General features: G+C 41.6%; 1 protein-coding gene across 3 annotated transcripts in view; it reads right to left on the reverse strand.

The window, feature by feature from the left end:
• ASTN2 (astrotactin 2) overlaps window positions 1-22518 on the reverse strand; it is a 904520-nt gene that overhangs the window by 325053 nt on the left and 556949 nt on the right. For all 3 annotated transcript variants that reach the window (XM_028107899.2, XM_028107897.2, XM_028107898.2), the window contains one exon: window positions 6349-6515. In XM_028107899.2, coding sequence (XP_027963700.1) covers window positions 6349-6515 — 167 coding nt within the window. The remainder of the gene's footprint in view (window positions 1-6348; window positions 6516-22518) is intronic.

Below are 22518 nucleotides of genomic sequence, written 5' to 3' on the forward strand. Positions count from 1 at the left end.
AAACATTAGCATTTTACCTAACACTAAGAAAGAAAAACATTTTTTCTAACTCTGTCAAAGCATCGATCATAAAATGTATCCTAGTTTCAGAGATTTGAAAACAGAAAATGTGGTCACTTTAGAACCAGTGACATGTGATGCTTCACCACTGCAGGACTTGTCAGAGCCTTTACCATCCCTAGGTGCATGGTGAACCTTAAAGGCAGTTCTAGAGTACAGACTTTTCCTATGTGGGCTAGACCACTGAGTTGCCCTTTTTTGCCTTTCAGTTGCATATGGGACTAACGTTTCACAGAGCCCACACTGAAAAAAAAAAAAAAGCCTCTCTGAACGAATGGATGAACTTCTGTGTGCTTCCATCAACTGCCCATAAATATGTCTTACACCTGAGCTTTTGCAAAATATATCAGGCAGCTGGGGGCATGAGGTTGTAGTTTGACAAGAACGTGGCATGTGGAAGTCAGAGGGGGAAAGAATGAAGGCCCCAGCCTAAAAGTCAGAAACCACAACAAAACAAGGCCCTGATGCCTCTCACACCTCTGCAACTAGATACTGAGGTCAAAATTCAGATCAGCGTCTTCCTTCCAGAGGTCAGTGGTTTCCACTACTAGAGAGCATGCAAAGCCTGTACCGTGAAAGTGAGCGGCTTCCAGTTCACCGTGAATATCAAACGCATGTATTTATCTCCTCTCCCTCCTAAAATCACATAAAAATGACATTAAAAAGATATTCTGGTAAGGACTGTGTGAAGCTAGACGTGCTCTTTGAGCCCATGTTTTTAAATACATTTTCATTACATTTTAAATTAAATTACATTTAAATACATTAAATACATCCACATTTGAAGAGAGAAGCATGGGATATCTCCTGTCCCAATTTCACCTCTGAAATGGCTGTGAGACCCTGCTGGGCCTCAGGTTCCTGCTCTGAAAGATCTGAGAAATACTTGAAACTTCAAAAATATTAATGGATTTGATCACAATTTATTTAAAAATATACAGGGAACATCTCTCTTAGCATATTATGTCAGGAAAAGGTGTTTGCCCCTTAAAACAAACAAAACAGAACAAAACAACAAAAACCACAACCTTCCTTTTGTCAAGCCAGGACAACTACATAATCCACCCTCGGTTTGTTTTTGTTTTTGTTTTTTTTTTTCCTGTTTACTTCAGTTGCCAAGAAGCAGAGAACTCAATTTATCTCACATTGAGCAACTCCCCCATGTCAGGCTCCTGAAACCATTTCCTCCCTTTCTGTTTCTCTCCTTACAAATGGCTCTGGTCATCTTATCTTTCTATTACCTGTTTGTTCTTTTTATAGGTTGGATTTATGTGGATAATACTAAGTGCTCATAGAAGAATGCACAGGATGCAGTATAAATGCACTATACCAATGATACAAACTTGGTTGCTAGGTAACCTACCCAGGTCTTCCAGGGAGGTGCTGCTCCCTCACCTCTAAGATTCATTTTAAATGCTTCAGCTTACTTTCCAATGACCTTCTCCACCTCTCTCAAATTCACCTGCCTCTCTCTACCACACTGGTACCTGTGCTCTATCAACATCAATTGGGACCAAGTAAGGCTTGGCCGCCTGTCCTCAGTGTCCTCCTCTGTGTCCCCTCTGTCCTGGGTGGGCAAAGACTTATACTCAACCCTCTTTGCATTCTCAGCATCCCACAAAAGACCAGGCACAGAGTAGGTACAAGAAATCCTAGGTAGATGAATTCCTTAATTCAACAAATACCGTTTTGAGGAAGTTCTGGAGCCAAATAGTGGGGAGTGACAAAGGGGATCCACAGGTGACTATCACCTAGTCCCTGACCAAGAGGCGCTCACAGTGTGATGAGGACCACACAGGAAAGCAGGTAAGTCAAAAGAGCAATAGGGTGACCACAGAGAAAAGCTCGGGGCGGCGGAGGCGGGGGTGATGCTAGCTGTGCGACCCCAGAGCAAGGTACTTTACTCAGTTGTGCAGACCTTGGCCTGACTAGGGGCTGAAGATCAGGGCAGCTAGCTACAGGTCCAGTCTGCAAGAGGTGTCCAGATTTCAACGGGATAAGCTGGAATTCAAGCCTACAGGCAAATGGGCCTCTCCCTTGGACGAGGGTCTTGTGGGTAGAAATGAAAAAATACAAACCAAAATAAAACAAGAAAAGAAAGTCCTTTCTTTGCATGCCCTAACCCCCCTTGATAAATACCGAGCCAATATTTAAGTAGCGTCCACTTGAAAGGGTGAGGATAGTATTCTACTACCCAGCTCCGGGGTAACTGCACACCTCACTCCTGCACCCCACGGGGCTCAGAGAAGACTTGTTGGAGAAGGTTCTATCTACACTGAGTCTGGAGGATGAAACAGAGCTGTCTAAGCTAAATGGCCACAGGCAAGGGGGCAGGGCTTGATGGTACCAGGGAGGAGGAGAGGAGAGGCAAAAGGAACAACATTGTCAAAATTCCAGAAGCTGAAGCCATGGGCCCTAATTCAGGAAAAGGGAGAAAGCTGGAATTACAGCTGGAAAAACTAGACCGGAAACAACTTCTTTAGCCACGTTAATTGAGGAACATCATTTAACAATGATTACTTGAGCACCTATGTGCCAGGCACTGTTCCAGGTGCTAGAGATGGTAGCCAAGACCCACGGTACAGTCACTGAATGATGAAATTAGATGGTTTTATACCTCTTCGACTAGCTGTAACTACCATTTCCTGGGTGCTTACATGCCCTAGCCCCGTGCATGCATTATTTCACTCATCCTCACAATCCCATCTGAGTCCACTTGAAAGGGAAGGCTCAGAGAAGTTTAGTGACTTGCTTAAGATCACATAGCACTAGAAATGGCCAGAGGCCAGGAGTGACACATACTAGAGCCACACAGCCTGGGTGGAAACCCTAAAGCCTCCATTTACCAGCTGTGTGACCTTGGGCAAGTCACAGAGCCACCACATGCCTGGTTTTCTTGATGGTAACTGGGGATCATCATAGTGCCTCCCTTGTAGAGTTATGAGAATTAAATAGCCTATTGTAATCAAAGCACTTTGCACAGTCATGGCCCGAAGGAGGCACTTCATAAGAGTTGGCTGCTGGGACTGTCCTGGCTGTGGAGAGGTTTATTACACATGCCCCTACCCAGGAAATTCAGAGAGGTCATAGAGCTCTGAGCAAATTCGGAAGGTCTCCTTGAGCAAAGGTTTGTTTTCCTTGCTTAATTCAAGTCTTGCCACTTCTCTCCACCAACTTTCTCACAAGTACCTGCTAATGGCTTTCATTGTTTTGTTTATAGTGCTTCTAACAAGTGTGGGTAACTTCTCATTTGCATCCTTAATAGGCAATTTCCAAAACGCATTGACACTGCAGTTGGTTTTAGGAGACCTGGATTTTATTTTCTCTTTTGTCCTGTTTACCAGCATTTGGATGGGCTTCAAGAGCTCACAGCAAAGTCCCACCCATTATAACCTATTTACAACTTCCAGAATTCCTCATATCTTTTGGATATTAACCCCTTACTGGATATATCAACACCCAAAAAAACCCAACAAACAATCCAATTAAAAAATGGCCAGAGGACCTGAATAGACATATTCCCTAAGAAGATGCTGGTAAGTGACCATCAGACACAGGAAAAGACATTTAACATCACTAAATAAATGCAAATCAAAACCACAACTAGATAGCCCCTCAAACCTGTGAGAATAGCTAGTATCAAAAAGACAGAAAGAGCAGGTGTTGACGAAGAAGTAGAGGAAAGGGAACCTCAGTGCACTGTTGGTGGGAATGTAAATTGGTGCAGCCACTGTGGAAAACAGGATGCACCCTAAGATCCAGGAATTCTACTTCTGGATATTACCTGAAGGAAATGAAAACACTAATATGAAAATATACATGCACCCTGATGTTTGTTGCAGCATTATTTACAATAGCCGAAATACGGAAGCAGCCCCGTGTCAATCCACAGACAAATGGATAAAGAAGATGTGACATATATACACAATGGGATATTACTCCGCCATAAAAAAAAAATTTTAAATCCTGCCATTTGCAGCAACATGGATGGATCTAGAGTGTCTTACGCTTGGTGAAAGTAGTCAAAGAAAGAAAAATACCAAATGATTTGCCTTATCTGTGGAATCTAAAAATCAAAACAAACAAAATAAAACGGAAACAGAGTCATAAATACAGAGAACAAACTGGTGGTTGCCAGAGGGGAGGGGAGACGGAGGGCCAGGTGAAATAGGAGAAGGGGATCGAGGGGAAGAAACTTCCAGTGATAAATAAGTCATGGAGTTGCAAAGCATGACATAGCAAATACAGTCAATAACAGTGTAATAACTTTGTATGGTGACAGATGTTAACTACACCTATTGTGGTGAGCATTTCATAATGTATATAAATGTCGAATCCCCATGATGTACATCTGAAACTAATATTATATTGCATTTCAACTGTACTTCAAAAAGTGCTGTTCAGAAGCACTTTACAGATACTCATATAAGTTGTGAGGTAATGCATTTTAGTCCTCACAACAATTCCATAAAGAGATAACAATTACCTTCTCCATTTTACAGATGAGGAAGGGGAGGCACAGAGATGTTAAGTGACTTGCTCAAGGTCACACAGCAAGAAGGTAGGGAGCTACATTACTAGCCATGTGACCTTGGGCACGTGACTTAACCTTAATGGAGTAATAAACAGTAAATATGTTGCATTCTTCCCAACCATCTTTGTATTGAAGTAGATTTTATGAAAAGTTTAGAGACGAAGAAACTGAAGAGCAGGGGTCCTCAGAGGCTTGCCCAACATCCAAGAGAGAATTATTGGTAGCGCTCGGATGAGAACCCAAGTCTGCCGCCTCCCCTTGACCGCTGCAGTGTGCTACGGACAGAAGGTGCTGACCATTTCTGTGTCCAAGTCCACTACTGTTGTCCCTGTGGCTGTTACTGTTGTTATTTGCAACAGAAGGACTGCCCCCCCACACATACCAAGTACGCAGGGAGAAAAATAATGATAAGAACACAGCTGATTCTGTATTCAAGCCTCAGATCTAAGCCCATGCATAATTTACTCAACACTGCCCTGTAGTCACTTAAGCTGAGGAGAGACAGCTATAAATTCAGGTCTGCATACACTAATTTATTTCTTATTTATTTTACTGATACATATCTAGGGCCTCCAGCAAGCTGCTCCAAGACCTGCTCAAAGGCACCTGCAGCCCCATTGTAACTGGGGTAAAGGGGGAGACCCTGAAATATGTCCCAGAAGGAACACTGGAGCCCTGGATTAGAACCCTGCAGGTAAAATTCATTTTCTTTCAAACTGGGATTAAATTTATACATGCTCCCCCACCCTCTTTTTCATAAGACATAGGACTGAAAAGTTTCTTGTTAAATCTCATTCTGTTTTTCTATCTCAGTAAAGCACAGAGCGTATTTCAATGACTGACATTCTTGCACAAGCACGGGATTATTTGTCTGAGTCACAGAATGTCAAAGGATGAGCGCATCTTTAAAAACGGCGATGTCACCAGGAGGAGAGCAAAGCAGAGAGGAAAGAGTGCATCCATTCCCCTGAGTGATTGCTGAGGACCAAGCCCTCCGTGGGATGCCATTCTGGAGCGAGGTAACTCCCACTGAGGTCCTCTGAATGGAAAACAAGGTAAACTGGAAGGAATGGTAGGCATCGTTGTCCAAAGCTCTCATTTTACAGGTGATCAGACAGCACCCGGAGAGGAAAAGCGACTTGTCCCAGACCACTCAGCAAGCTGGTCCCAATGTGCCCCTTCTTTCAGTCTCAGACGAATTTTAAAATGCCATTGACGTTTTAGCATAGGGCTGCATGGCCTCCTTCACGCCTCCCCGCCCCCACTCGGTTCACCTTACAGATAGGGCGTTAGAGGCCATCCCTGAATGGGCGCTACTAAATTCCCGCAGAAACAGGGTTGAAAGCTTGGCCTAAGCCTGTGTCCTTAACGCACACCTGCTGGGTTTTCAATGACACCTTCAAGGTGCCTGGTCTGGTCTCCAAACTACACTGGCCAGGGCTGTAGGGGAGATGCAGAAGGGGCAGGGGGCTTCAGCACAAAACTGTGCTGACCCTAGGACACAGCCTGAGCATGGATTCCATTTATTATAACCATTAATCAATTATTTATTTTACTTCTTCCTTTCTTCTTCCCAATACCCAATAGAAGGTTATCCTGTTGCCTTTTGCTTCCTGGGCTGAAAGAGCAGACAGAGAAAGGCATTTCGTTGAAGGTCAGGCCTGCCTTGGCCTGACTGTAGCTCCTGACCTTTCCCCACATCTCCTGCCCGCTGCTGTGCAGGGAGTGGCTGGGCCTCAGGGACAAACACTCACCCGCAGAACATGAAGATGGTGCTGGAGGTGGCGTCATAGGGCAAAGGCAGCGTCTGCTGCAGGCACAGCTGCTCACAGCCACCGTTGAAGCCGTCCGAGCAGTCGATACCTTTGGAGTGGTCGTAGCATCCGGAGCCGTCCTTCATGGGCCTCAGCTCCTCCGGGCACTGCTCAGGGGAGACAGAGCAACAGGGCGGTCATGGCCCAGGAGGTGGTGGGTCCCCTCAAGTCTTCTCCCCCCACCTTCTGAAAAGGGGCATGCGGCAGGGACCACAGAGACAGTTTCCATCAAAGTCCTGTTTGGCCAATTCAGAGCTATGTGGCCTCTTGGATCCTCAGTGTGCCCGCCCACGAAATGGGACTTTTGTCAGTATCTACCTGGTAGATGTGTGAGAATACAAGGAGGTACCATCAGCAACGTGCTCAGAACACTGCAGCCCACATGGCAAAATTTCAGCAAGTGTTAGCTGCTCTTCCTATTGACAATGCTGGAACCATTGTCTTTAGTGCATGTATTATGGTCCAATAGGGTCTGCCACTGGTAAGAAAAATCACTCTGGCCGGCAGCCAGATATATTTTAAAGAGTTCCTCCTGTTATGAATTTATATTCCATCTCTTCTTCTTCTCCCTCTGTGATCTGGGGCAAGTTATTCACCATCTCTGAGCCTCAGTCTCTTCATCTGTTAAATGGGCATGGCACCTAACCCTGTGGATTTGTTGTCAAGCTTAAATTGGATCTTGGGAGTGTACACCTTACTTCAGAATTCCACACACAACTTGGTACTTGTCACATATGAGTTCTCTTCCTTCCTGTCTTGAATTTGTCTCTTTGTCTCCATCCCTGTCTCCAGGGTCCTGAATGGGACTCCTGCATGCCCATAGCAGGAGTCTGCAAACTCCAGTCTGGTCTCCTCCACACCATCCTCCTGATGGACAACAGAGTGCTATTTCTAAATCATCCCTCCCCAGCTTAAATAAATGAATGCATTTTCCACAACAACAGCAACACCTTGAATCTCCCTGAAGATGATAGGCAAGGTCCTCCGCAGGTGCCTCAGATCCTCTGCCTGGCCATGAGCACCTCTCTCCAGGTCACCAAACCAGCAGCCCTCCGGTCCCTAAAAAACCCCAATGACTCCAATTTTGAGTGACCTCAGCCAAATGCTTTTATCAGTGTGCCTGGCATCTACTAAGTTCTCCATAAAGGGAAGATCCTATTCCGTAGGGACAACTGGCTATTTCTTTTCCATCATTTGATGAGCTGAGCTCATCTTTTCCTGTCTGACAGACGGAGAAGCAGGACCAACTCTCCTGCATCCAGGACTGAAAACGAGGTACAAGGTTTTAATTTCAGTCATCCTGCTGGCATTTCCTGTCCACAGAGATGAACACCCAGAGCTCAGCCCTCCTCATCCATCACTGGACATCACTGATTAAAATGGCCCCATGATACACACACGCCCTGCCCCTAGCCCCTTCCCCAAGTCACCATCCTGAACAACATCAATAACAAACACACACACAAAAATCAATTTACAAGGACTACCATAACAACAACAACAACAACAACAACAAAAGGTCAGCCCTCCTGGAAATCAAATTTTGCCTAAGAAGAATTCATAATTACAAATGCACGAGAGTTCTTCGAGACATTTAAGACTGGCGCCAGGGAGGGTGACGGAGAAAGTGGGTTATAAATGGCCTTTGTCAAGCTGCAGAAAGGTTATAAAACTGGCTACATTTTGTGCTTAAGAAGAAAAATCAATTTTCCACGTGAGTGAGGTGCCGTAAATATTAATACAAGGTCAGAGGATGCCCCTGCTTGTCTCAGAACACTCAGGGTCAGACAGGAGGGCACCTGGTCACAGGGTCATTTGGGAGCCACTTACGGGTACTCGGGGCTGGGTCTGCCCAACCGCAGAGACTCAAGGATGAGCACTGGAAAGAATGGCTGACCTTCTTACCAGGTGACAGGAGGGATCTGGGGCACGGAATCACTCCTAGTTTTTCCCATCCCCAGCTAATTCCCTACCACTTTAATTCTTTAAAAAAGTATGTTCTGTAATCTAGGCAAGATCGAAACACTTAACCTGTTTTTACTTAGTCCTTACAGCAAACCTATGAGGTAGTGTGGTAGGCTGATAATGGCTTCCCAAGATATGTTTCTGTCCTGACCCCCGAAACCTGTGAATGTCACCTTTGATGGTAAAGTTTTGGTGGATGTGATTAAATTAAAGTCCTTGCATTACGTGGACTAGCTGGATGATCAAGTAGATCTGAATGGTCATGGATGTCCTCATAAGATAGCGGCACAGAGAGGACTCGCACAGATGAGAAGTCCATGTGAAGGCACAGCAGAGATTTCAGCCATGTGGCCATGAAGTCAGTCAATGCTGCAACCTCCAGAAGCTGGAAGGAAGCAAGGGAGCCCCTGGAGGGAGCAGGACCCTCATAGCACCATGACTTCAGACCTCTGCCCTCTGGAACTGAGAAAGAGTCCATTTTCATCGTCTTCAGCCACACAGTTTGTGGTGATTTGGTACAGTGCCCACAGGAAGCCAATTCTGGTGGGAAGTATCATTAGTCCCATTTTACAGATCAGGAAACTGAGGAGAAGTGTCAGGGGTAGGGCTTTCCAGGCTTTCTGGCTCTGTAGCTCTTAGCTAACTCTCAGGAAACTCACTCCACTCCTCCGTCACTACTGACTGATGGATTTCCCGTCTCAGGACATTGGAGCAAAGATGGATTTAGAGCTGACTTAATTTTCTTACTTTAAAATTGAGGCTCAGAGATGGAGGAGGGTGTCCCCCCAAAACCCAGCACATTGGAGCAGAGGGTACAGAGCCAGGGCCCCCATCCCAACTTGGGGCTCCACCCACCATACTTACTACCCTTCACATTAACACGTTTTCTAGCTGAAGGCAAACTTGATGATGATTTACAGATGGGAAACTGAGGCTCAGAGAGATGAAGTTCCTTGATTAACATAACACAGCAATGAAAGGCAGAGTTAAAATTAAACTTGCATTCAGTCTGTGACCATGGGAGAGGTGTTCTGAGCAGATGAAGTGGGTTTTCCCATCGCCCCCACACGATCATCCCTTCATCCAGTGTGGACTTCAAGCCCTGAGTTCTCGCAGGTGGGTGAGGGCAGACTAGATCTACTAGTATCGTCATTTGAGTTTACTTGCATATTATTTCAATTACTTCACTGCTTATCATCTGTCTCCCTCACCAAAATGCAAAATTTATAATACAATGGACCTTCCTGCCTTGTCCCCAGCTGTAGCACACACTCAGCATAGCGTCTGCAACATTGTAGCCACTTGTTACTTTTCCAATGAGCCATCTGAGTGCCAGACAGGATGTATAGTGTGTTTGTGTGTTAACTTTGGGTCTGAATCCAAACTTGGCTTCTTACAAGCTGTGTAACCTCTTGCCAGTGACTCAACCTCATCTGTCTTCATAGGATTACTGTAAGGAGTAAACAGAGTTGTATCCAGCGTCAAAGATGGTCCCCAGTGATTCCTGCCTCCTGGCGTTCACACCCGGTGCAGTCTCCTCCCACACTGTACCGGCGCCGGTCGGCATGACCAATAGCATATGGCAGAACTGATGGTATATCTCTTCTAAGATTAGATTATAGAAGACTGAGGCTTCCCTCTGCCTCCCTCCCTCTCTTTCATATCACTTGCTGTGGTGAACTCAAACTGCCATGTTGTGAGCAGCAGTAGAGGGAGTCCCATGGGGCAAGGAACGGAAGCCTCTGGCCAACAGCCAGCGAGGCTGACCTTCCAACAGCACATGCGTAAGCTTGGAAACAGACCCTCAAGCTCCAATCAGGCCAGTTCAGTCAGCTGAAACCTTGACTACAACCTCAGAGGGGCCAGACCCATCCAGCTAAGCCACTCTTGAATTTCTAACCCTCAAAGATGATGTGAGATAGTGAGAGCTTTTCCTTTTCCGCTGCTCAGTTTTGAGATGATTTATTATGTGGCAATAGATAACTAATACAGGGAGCGAAATTCGTCAAATGCTCAGCAGAGTGCTCATCAAGTGGCAGCTACTGTTGTGGGTAATTTGAAGGAGCTTAGAATCTAGTCTGAGAGCTAAGGAATATTACGTATCTGTCAGACAGAGGACTAGTAATAGAACAAACTAAGAAGCACAGGAGAATTTGAATGGGAAAAGAAAAACCCTGCCAGGGTGAGTGACTAGGCATTACTGGAGTAGGGACACCTTGGTCAGAGAAGACTTCCTCTTGGTCAGGAGAAAATGTCCCTGAGCAAAAGGGAGACATGCCGCCATACTAGAAGGAGGAAGATCAGAACTCCTGCCCAAGGCACTTCTGCTTACTTGCCTTGTGTGTTCGGCAAGTCCTTGAACCCAGTTGGGCCTTCGTTTCCTTTCTTTAAAAGGTGGGAGTGGGGTGGGCAGCTTGGAGACAAGAGAACAAGGACTGAAGTCAGGCCTGAATCCATGCAAGCTTTGTGACCCTGAGGGTGCCGGCAAGTGGTTCACCTCAGAGAGATCCTCACGGGAGTAACGGTGCCTCTCATGGAGGCATTTCTGGAGACTTTAAGAGAAAACACACTGGAAGTGCCTGGCTCAGAACCCAGCACATAGTAAGCATTTCAAAAATGAAGGGCAAGTGTACAAATGGTAAAGGAATGAACACAACTCCCCAAAAGGAAACCTAACTAAAACTATCAGCTTCTTTCTTACCTACATAAGCCCTTCATTGGATCGTTCAAAAAATATTTACTGGACACCTACTCAGCACTAACCAAATGTGCTGGGTGCTGAAAATGTAGCAGTAAACACAAGAGACAAGGCCTTACTCTCATGGAGTTTATATTCTAGAGAGGAGACAAGTGACTGATGAGTAAATAAATAAAATGGTTATCCCATGGTGTGAAAAAAGTGAGAGGAAGAACGAACCAAGTGAATGGGGATGGAGTGAAGGAGGCATACATTGAACATCTGAGTGAATTCTGAGAAATGAGTGGAGTCTCCTGGGTGAATACAAGTGGGAAGCATTATCCAAGAAGGAGCCTGAAATACGGAAGTCCTGAGGGAGGAACAGTGTTGGCCTGTCTATGGAACAGAGAAGGCCAGATAGTCAAAGCTCAGTGAGACAGGAGAAAACAAGGTTAGCTAGCACAAGGCAACGCATGAGAGGAAGGGAGTGACCAAATCACTTAAGCCAGAGTTGGTACACTATGATCTGCAAGCCAAATCCAGTCTGAACGCTGTTCATTTGCTTTTTCAAAAAAAATATTATTGGGAGGCGGAGCAAGATGGCAGAGGAGTAGGAGACCTGGATTTCGTCTGGTCTCAGGAATTTAGCTGGATAGGGATCAAACCATTCTGAACACCTACGAACTCAACAGGAGATCGAAGAAAAGAATAGCAACAACTCTCTGAACAGAAAAGCGACCACTTTCTGGAAGGTAGGACGTGCGGAGAAGTGAATCCAAGGCGATATTCGGGAGGATAGACGGCGGGGGGGAGGGGGCGTCCATCGGCTGCTTCTGGCAAGTGATAGAGCCGCGGAGCACAAAATCGGAACTTTTGGAAGTTGGCTCCGCTGAGGGATGTCGCTCCAGTGGCTAAGCGGGGGGTGGAACCCTCATGGGACAGTGTGGTCCTAGGACCCTCGGGGTCACAAAAAGACCGGGGGTGCCTGAGTGCGGCAGAGCTCCTGGGTATCACAGCGGGGAAGCCGGCTGCAGAGACGGAGCCGAGGCCTGGGCTCGCAGCTCAGGGTTGCCATAAATCGTGACCTGCGGCACAGTCGGGCCACTGCTCCTCCAGCAGGGACCCAACAAGCAACAGATCCGGGGAGACTCCCCATTCTCCCCCGGGAGGAGCAGCATGAGAGTGCACCGCAGGGATCTGCTGAGTTTGGAGACTCCATGTGGGGTCGTGCACCAGAGATAGAAATGCTTGGTCACAGGCCAGGAGAGCACGGAGTGCAGCCGGAGACTGGGGAGACGGGAGTGCTTGGCTGCTTTTCTCTGGGGGCGCACTGAGGAGCGAGGCCCCAAGTTCTCGGCTCCTCCGGGGTGGAGATTGGGAGGCCGACATTTTCACTCTTGTCCTCCAAAGCTGTACTGAGAGCTTGCAGGGAACAAAAGCTCCCGAGAGCAAACCCAAGCAGATTACTTAGCAGGGCCCCAGCAAGGGCGGGGCAATTCCACCTCTGACAAAGACATTTGGGAACCACAGCAACAGGCCCCTCCCCCAGAAGATCAGGACGAACAGCCAGCAAGCCAAGACCAAGTTTACCCATCAATGAGAATGGCAGAACTCCAGTGCTAGGGGAATACTGCACATAGAATTCATGGCTTTTTTACCATGATACTTTAGTCTTTCAAAGTTAATTTTCTTTAACTTTTTTTTTTTAATTTTTCTTTTTCATTTTTCAACCAACATCTTATCAATCCCTTTTTTAAAAACATTTTTATTTTTCATTTTTGGAATCATATTCTATCCCTTCATAGTAGTTACCCTTATTTTCGGCATATATATATATATATATATATATATATATATATATATATATATATATATAAGTTGTTCTCTCTTTAAAATTTGGAGATACAGTTTCCTCTAACATTTCAAAATATACCCTGAATCTCTAGTGTATGGCTTTGTTCTAGTCTCCTGCCTGATCACATTCTCTCCCTTTTTTTTCTTTCTTTTTTTTTTTTTGTAAATCCTCTTCTTTCTTTTTGCAAACAACTTCTTATCTCATCAATTCCTTTTATAAATTTTTTTATAATTTTCATCTTTACAGTCATATTCCATCCCTTCATTGTATAAACCCTTACTTTGTACATATATAAATTTTTCTTTGTTTAAAATTTTGGGAGGCACTTTCTTATAACAGAAAAAAATACACCCAAAATCTAGTTTGTGGCACTGATCTATGCACCAGCTTGATCATATTTGATCATATTCGTTTTGTTTTGTTTTGTTCTGTTTTTGTTTGTTTTTATCTTTTTCTTTTTTCTTTTTTTCCTGTTCTTTCCCTTTCTTTTCCCCCGGCTTCAGGTTTTTTCTGATTTGTTTAGAGTATACTTTCTGGGGACGTTGTTATCCTGTTAGCATTTTGTTCTCTCACTCATCTATTCTCCTCTGGATAAAATGGCAAGACAGAAAAAAATCACCTCAACAAAAAGAACAAGAGGTAGTACCGACTGCAGGGACCTACTCAATATGGACATTAGTACAATGTTGGAACTAGAGTTCAGAACGATGATTTTAAAGATACTAGCTGGGCTAGAAAAAAGCATGGAAGTTATTAGAGAAACCCTTTCTGGAGAAATAAAAGAACTAAAATCTAACCAACTCGAAATCAAAAAGGCTATTAATCCTCATTAATAGCAATCAAAACGGGGGCGCTAACTGCTAGGATAAATGAGGCAGAAGAGAGAATCAGTGATATAGAAGACCAAATGATGGAAAATAAAGAAGCTGAGAAAAAGAGAGATAAACAACTACTGGATCATGAGGGCAGAATTCAAGAGATAAGCGATACCATAAGATGAAACAACATTAGAATAATTGGGATCGCAGAAGAAGAAGAAAGAGAGAGAGGGGCAGAAGGTATATTGGAGCAAATTAGAGCAGAGAACTTCCCTAATGTGGGGAAGGAAACAGGCATCAAAATCCAGGAGGCACAGAGAACCCCTCTCAAAATCCATAAAAATAGGTCAACACCCCGACATCTAATAGTAAAACATACGAGTCTCAGAGACAAAGAGAGAATGCTGAAAGCAGCTCCGGAGAAGAGGTATGTAACCTACAATGGTAGAAACATTAGATTGGCAACAGACCTATCCACAGAGACCTGGCAGGCCAGAAAAGGCTGGCATGATATATTCAGAGCACTAAATGAGAAAAATAGACAGCCAAGAATACTATATCCAGCTAGGCTGTCATTGAAAATAGAAGGAGAGATAAAAAGCTTCCAGGACAAACAAAAACTAAAGGAATGTGCAAAAATGAAACCAGCCCTACAAGAAATATTGAAAGGGGTCCTCTAAGCAAAGAGAGAGCCTAAAAGCAACATAGACCAGAAAGGAACACAGACAATATACAGTAACAATTACCTTACAGGCAATACAATGGCACTAAATTGATATCTTTCAGTAGTTACCCTGAATGTAAATGGGCTAAATGCCCCAATCAAAAGACAAAGGGTATCCGATTGGATTAAAAAACAAGACCCATCGATATGCTGCCTGCAAGAGACTCATTTTAGACCCAAAGACACCCTAAGATTGAAAGTGAGGGGATGGAAAACCATTTACCATGCTAATGGACACCAAAAGAAAGCTGGGGTGGGGATCCTTATATCAGACAAATTAGATTTTAAACCAAAGATTGTAAGAAGAGATGAGGAAGGACACTATATCCTATTTAAAGGGTCTACACAACAAGATTTAACAATTGTAATATCTATGACCCTAACTTGGGAGCAGCCAATTATATAAGGCAATTTATAACAAAAGCAAAGAAACACATTGACAACAATACAATAATAGTGGGGGACTTTAACACCACCCTCAATGAAATGGACAGATCATCTAAGCGACAGATCATCTAAGCAAAATATCAACAAGAAAATAAAGACTTGAAATGACACACTGGACCAAATGGACTTCACAGATATATTTTTAACATTTCATCCCAAAGCAATGGAATACACATTCTTCTCTAGAACCCATGGAGCATTCTCCAGAATAGATCATATCCTAGGTCACAAATCAGGTCTCAACTGGTACCAAAGATTGGGATCATTCCCTGCATATTTTCAGACCACAATGCTTTGAAACTAAACTCAATCACAAGAGGAAAGTCAGAAAGAACTCAAATACATGGAGGCTAAAGAGCACCCTACTAAAGAATGAATGGGTCAACCAGGAAATTAAAGAAGAATTAAAAAAATTCATGGAAACAAATGAAAATGAAAACACAACTGTTCAAAATCTTTGGGATGCAGCAAAGGCAGTCCTAAGAGGGAAGTATATAGCACTATAAGCCTTTCTCAAGAAACAAGAAAGGTCTCAAATACACAACCTAACCCTACACCTAAAGGAGCTGGAGAAAAAACAGCAAATAAAGCCTAAACCCAGCAGGAGAAGAGAAATCATAAAGATCAGAGCAGAAATCAATAAACTAGAAACCAAAAGAACAGTAGAACAGATCAACGAAATTAAGAGATGGTTCTTTGAAAGAATTAACAAGATTGATAAACCCCTGGCCACACTTATCAAAAAGAAAAGAGAAATGACCCAAATCAACAAAATTGTGAAGGAAAAAGGAGCGATCACAACCAACACCAATGAAATACAAACAATTATAAGAATGTATTGTGAGCAAATATAGGCCAGCAAATTAGATAACCTGGAAGAAATGGGTACATTCCTAGAGATGTATCAACTATCAAAACTGAACCAGGAAGAAACAGAAAACCTGAACAGACCTATAACCACTAAGGAAATTGAAGCAGTCATCAAGAATCTCCCAACAAACAAGCCCAGGGACAGATGGCTTCCCAGGGGAATTCTATCAGACATTTCAAGAAGAATTAATACCTATTCTTTTGAAATTGTTCCAAAAAATAGAAATGGAAGGAAAACTTCCAAACTCATTTTATGAGGCCACCATTACCTTAATCCCCAAACCAGACAAAGACCCCATTGAAAAGGAGAATTACAGACCAATATCCTTGATGAACATGGATGCAAAAATTCTCACCAAAATACTAGCCAATAGGATCCAACAGTACATTAAAAGGATTATTCACCACGACTAAGTGGGATTTATCCCTGGGCTGCAAGGTTGGTTCAACATCTGCAAATCAATCAACGTGATACAATATATTAACAAAAGAAAGAACAAGAATCATATGATCCTCTCAATAGATGCAGAAAAAGCATTTGACAAAGTACAGCATCCTTTCTTGATCAAAACTCTTCAGAGTATAGGGATAGAGGGTACATACATCAATATCATAAAAGCCATCTATGAAAAACCTACAGTGAATATCATTCGCAATGGGGAAAACTGAGAGCTTTCCCCCTAAGGTCAGGGACATGGCAGGGATGTCCACTATCACCACTGCTATTCAACATAGTATTAGAATTCCTAGCCACAGCATTCAGACAACAAAAAGAAATCAAGGGCAACCAAATCGGCAAAGAAGAAGTCAAACTCTCACTCTTTGCAGATGATATGATACTGTATGTGGAAAACCCAAAAGACTCCACCCCAAAACTGCTAGAACTCATACAGGAATTCAGTAAAGTAGCAGGATATAAAATCAATGCACAGAAAACAGTGTCATTCCTATACACCAACAACAAGACAGAAGAAAGAGAAATTAAGGAGTCGATCCCATTTACAATTGCACCCAAAACCATAAGATACCTAGGAATAAATCTAACCAAACAGGCAAATGATCTGTACTCAGAAAACTATAAAATACTCATGAAAGAAATTGAGGAAGACACAAAGAAATGGAACAGCGTTCCATGCTCACAGATTGGAAGAACAAATATTGTGAGGATGTCAATGCTACCTAGAACAATCTACACATTCAATGCAATCCCCATCAAAATACCATCCACTTTATCAAAGAAATGGAACAAATAATCCTAAAATTTGTATGGAACCAGAAAAGACCCCGAATACCAGAGGAAGGTTGAAAAAGGAAAGCAAAGCTGGCAGCATCACAATTCCGGACTTCCAGCTCTATTACAAAGCTGTCATCATCAAGACAGTATGGTACTGGCAGAAAAACAGACACATAGATCAATGGAACAGAATCGAGAGCCCAGAAATGGACCCTCACCTCTATGGTCAACTAATCTTTGACAAAGCAGTTAAGAATGTCCAATGGAAAAAAGAAAGTCTCTTCAACAAATGGTGTTGGGAAAATTGGACAGCCTCATGCAGAAGAATGAAACTGGACCATTTCCTTACACCACACAGAAAAATAGACTCAAAATGTTTGAAAGACCTCAATGTGAGACAGGAGTCCATCAAAATCCTAAAGGAGAACACAGGCAGCAACCTCTTCGACCTCAGCCGCAGCAACTTCTTCTAGAAACATCGCCAAAGGCAAGAGAAGCAAGAGCAAAAATGAACTATTGGGATTTCATCAAGATAAAAAGCTTTTGCATTTTTCAGTCAACAAAGGAAACAGTCAACAAAACCAAAAGACAACAGACAGAATAGGAGAATATATTTGCAAATGACATATCAGATAAAGGACTAGTATCCAAAATCTATAAAGAACTTAGTAAACTCAACACCCAAAGAACAAATAATCCAATCAAGAAATGGGCAGAAGACATGAACGGACATTTTTCCAAAGAAGACATCTAAATGGCCAACAGACACATGAAAAAGTGCTCTACATCGCTCAGCATTAGGGAAATCCAAATCAAAACCTCAATGAGATACCACCTCACACCAGTCAGAATGTCTAAAATTAACAAGTCAGGAAATGACAGATGTTGGCAGGAATGCGGAGAAAGGGGAACCCTCCTACACTGTTGGTGGGAATGCAAGCTAGTGTAACCACTGTAGAAAACAGTATGGAAGTTCCTCAAAAAGTTGAAAATAGAGCTACCATACGATCCAGCAATTGCACTACTGGGTATTTACGCCAAAGATACAAATGTGGGGATCCAAAGGGGTATGTGCACCCCGATGTTTATAGCAGCAATGTCCACAATAGCCAAACTGTGGAAAGAACCATGATGTCCATCGACAGATGAATGGATAAAGAAGAGGTGGTATACATATACAATGGAATATTATGGAGCCATCAAAAGGAATGAGATCTTGCATTTGCAATGATGTGGATGGAACTGGAGGGTGTTATGCTGAGCAAAATAAGTCAATCATTCTTCTGCATGACATGTATCATATGACCTCACTGATATGAAGAATTCTTAATCTCAGGAAACAAACTGAGTGTTGCTGGAGTGGGGGCGGTGGGAGGGATGGGGTGCCCACGTGATAGACATTGGGGAGGGTATGTGCTATGGTGAGCGCTGTGAATTGTGCAAGACTGTTGAATCACAGATCTGTACATCTGAAACAAATAATGCAATATATGTTAAGAAAAAAAAAAAGAAGATAGCAGGAGGGGAAGATTGAAGGGGGGGAAATCAGAGGGGGAGACGAACCATGAGAGATGATGGACTCTGAAAAACAAACTGAGGGTTCTAGAGGGGAGGGGGATGGGAGGATATGTTAGCCTGGTGATGGGTATTAAAGAGGGCACATTCTTCATGGAGCACTGGGTGTTATACACAAACAATGAATCATGGAACACTACATCAAAAACTAATGATGTAATGTATGGTGATTAACATAACAATAAAAAGTTTTAAAAAAAGAAACCAAATTAAAAAACATTATTATTATTATTATTATTATTATTATTTTTACATTTTGGGATAATTGTAGATTCGCATGCAGTTGTAGGAAATAATATGATATAGAGAAATCCTGTGTACCTTTTGACCAGTTTCCTCCAATGGAAACAACTTGGAAAGCTATAGAAAAAATATCATAGCCAGGATATATACATTGATCATCAAGATACAGAGCATTTGATTCACTACAGAAAATCTTTCTGTTGCCCTTTTAAATCACACCCACTTCCCACCTGACTCCTTTCCTTTATGCCCAGAAACCACCATATTCTCCATTCCTTTACATTATAGAATTCTTTAGAATACATTATAGAATTTCTGTCATTTCAGGAATATAACATCAATAAACTCATATAGTATGTGACCTTTGGGGATTGGCTGTTTTTCCCCCACTCAACATCCTTCTCATATTCATCCAGATTGCTGACGTATCAACATTTAGTTCCTTTTTTATTGCACAGTAGTATTCTATGGTATGCACATACCATTGTGCATTTAACCATTCACCTGTTGGAGGACATGTGGGTTGCTTCCATTTCTGAGCTATAATGAACAGCTGCTATAAACATCTGCATACAAGTTATGGTGTAAACATAAATTTTCACTTCTTCGAAAAAAAATGCCAAAGGTATAATTTCTGGGTCATATGATATTTGCATATTTAATTTCTTTAGGAAGTTGCCAAACTGTTTTCCAGAGTTGTTGTCCTATTTTAAATTCCCAAAAGTAATGTATGAGTGATTCACCCTCAACAGCGTTTGATGTTGTCCATACATCTATATGTGGACATCCTGATATGTATGTAGCAATACCTTCACTGTCGTTTTCATTTGAATTTCTCTAGCAGTTAGTGGTGCTGAATATCTCTTGTGCTCCATTTCCATCTGTATATCCTTTTCAGTGGGATGTCTCTTAATGTCTTTTGCCCATTTTCTGATTGAATGATTTGGGTTTTTTTTTTTTTTTTTTTACTAAGGCTTGAGAGTTCTTTATATATTCTAGACATTAGACTTTTGTCAGAGATGTGGCTTGCAAATGTATTTTCTCTCCCAGTTTGTAACTTGTCTTCTCATCTTCTTCAAATGAGCTTTCACAGAGCAAATGTTTTTAATTTTGATGAAATCCAAGTTACCATTTTCTCTTTTATGGATCATACTTTTAGAATTTAAGAACATTTTGCCAAGCCCAAATCTCAAAGATTCTCTCTTGTGTGTGTGTATTTTTCTAGAAGTGTTATGGCTTTATGTTTCACAATTAATTCTGTGATACATTTTGAGTTAATTTTTGCATGAGGTGTGAGACTTTCAGTGAGGTTTGTTTTCTTGCCTGTGAATGTGCAATTGTACCAGCACCCTTTGTTGAAAAACTCTTTTCTCCATTAAATTGCTTTTGCTTCTTTGTAAAAAACAAAAACAAAAACAAAAACAAAAAAACACAAAAAAACAACAACCACACAAAAACTAAAATAAGCTTGTCTATGTGGGTCATTTCTGGGTTTTTTATTCTGTCCATTGATCTATAGGTCTGTCCTTCTACTAACACCACAGTCTTGATTACCATAACTATATTCATCTAGAAATAGGGTAGATTGACTCCTTCCACTTTATTCTACTTTTTCAAAAGAAGTTTTGCTTCTCTTTGTTCCTTTGCCCTTCCATATAAGATTCAGGAGGATCTTGTCTTTATATTAAAAGAAAAATATCATGCTGAGGTTTTAATAGGAATTATCCTAAAACTTTATATCAATTTGAAGAGAATGGAGATCTTTATGATGTTGAGTCCTCCAATTCATGAACACAGTTTGTCTCTCCATTTACTTAGATCTTTTAAAAATATCTTTCATGAGGGCACCTGGTTGGCTCAGTCAGTTAAGTGTCTGCCTTTGGCTCAGGCATGATCCTGGGGACCTGGATGAGCCCCATGTTGGGCTCCCTGCTCTGTTGGGATTCTGCTTCTCCCTCTCTCTCTGCCCCTCCTCCTATTCATGCTCTCTCTCTCTCTCTCTCTCTCTCTCTCTCCTTCTCAAATAAAATATATAAAATCTTTAAAAAAATATCTTTATCAGCATTCTGTAGTTTTCAGCATACATGTCCCATGCGTGTTTTATTAGATTTAACATCAAAGTATTTCATTATTTTTTAGGCATTGCAAATTGCATTGTATATAACCTCTTTCATTCCTGATATTGATAACTTGTATCTTCTCTCCTTTTTATCAGTCTTGCTAGTTTTCTTTCCCCCAATTTTCTTGATGTTTTCAAGATATCAGTTTTTTATTTCATTGACTTTTGTGTATTTTTTTCTTTCTGTTTTTAAGTGCATTAATTTCCTTTCTTCTGCTTGCTTTGGATTTATTTTGTTCTCTTTTTTGTAGGTTCTTAAGGTGGAATCTTAGATTATTAATTGAAACTTCTTTTCTAATGAATGCATTCATGGCTATAACTTTCCTCCTCATTAAATATAAAGACGCAGAGAAATTATAAGGAAAGGATAGATCATTATGATAGCTGTGTCCCACAAATTCTGATATACTGTATTTTTATTTCTTTCAGTTCAGTGTACTTTTTATTTCCCTTGAGACTTCCTCTTTAATCCATGGATTATTTAGAAATGTGTTGTGAGGTTTCCAAGTATTTAAAGATTTTTCTGTTATTTGTTATTGCCTTGTAGTTTCATTCTATTGTAGCTAGAGAATACACTCTGTATGATTTGAATTTTTTAAATTTACTAAGGTTTTTTTCATGCCCCAGGATATGGTCTATCTTGGTATGTGTTCCATAGGCACTTGAAAAGAGTGTGTATTCTGTTGTTGCTGGGCAATGTGTTCTATAAATGTTAACTACATCATTTTAATAGATGATGTCATTGAGTTATTCTATAACCAGTAATTTTCTAATTGTTATAGCAGTTGTTGAGAGAGGAAGTTCAGTGTATCTAAATATAATTGTGGATTTTTATATTTTTCCCTTTAGTTCTATTGGTTTTTGCTTTAGACGTTTTGCAGCTCTGCTGTTTGATGCATAAATATTCAGGACTGCTATGACTTCTTGGTGGATGACCCTTTCATTATATATGATTTCTCTCTGGCTTACTTTTTCTGAAATGAACATAGATATTCCTGCTTTTGTTTGATTCACATATGTCTTTTTATTTACTTTCAACTTGCCTAAATCATTATACGTTAAGTGAGTTTCTTGTATATGTTAAGTGAGTCCGTATTTTTAAATCAACTCTGCCAATTTCTGTCTTTTAATTTGTATTTTTAGACCATTTACCTTTAATGTGATTACTGGTATTTTAGAGCTTAAGTTAGATGTTTTATTTTGTTTTCTGATCTCCATTTTTCAGTTTTCTTTTTCCTATCTTCTTGTGGGTTATTTCAACATTTTTTAAATTCCATGTTGATTTATCTATAGTGTTTTTAAATACATCTCTTTGCCTAGTTTTTAGTGTTTGCTCTAGGTATGCATAACTTATCACAGTCTACTTATGGATCATTTTACTCATTTACGTGATGTATAGAAACCTTACCTCCCTTTATATCCTTTTATTTTCTCCCATCTGCAACATAATTTTCTTAAATATTCCTCTAAATACATTTAAGACCACATCAGATAGTGCTGTCATTTTTACTTTAACCATCTAACATAATGTAGGAAACTCAAAATGAGAATGAAGGTCTATTGCATTTACCCATATTTGTGTT

Source organism: Eumetopias jubatus, unplaced genomic scaffold (assembly GCF_037043125.1).
Source record: "Eumetopias jubatus isolate StellerSeaLion01/CBP00866 unplaced genomic scaffold, mEumJub1_p1.0 scaffold_15, whole genome shotgun sequence".
Classification (NCBI taxonomy): domain Eukaryota; kingdom Metazoa; phylum Chordata; class Mammalia; order Carnivora; family Otariidae; genus Eumetopias; species Eumetopias jubatus.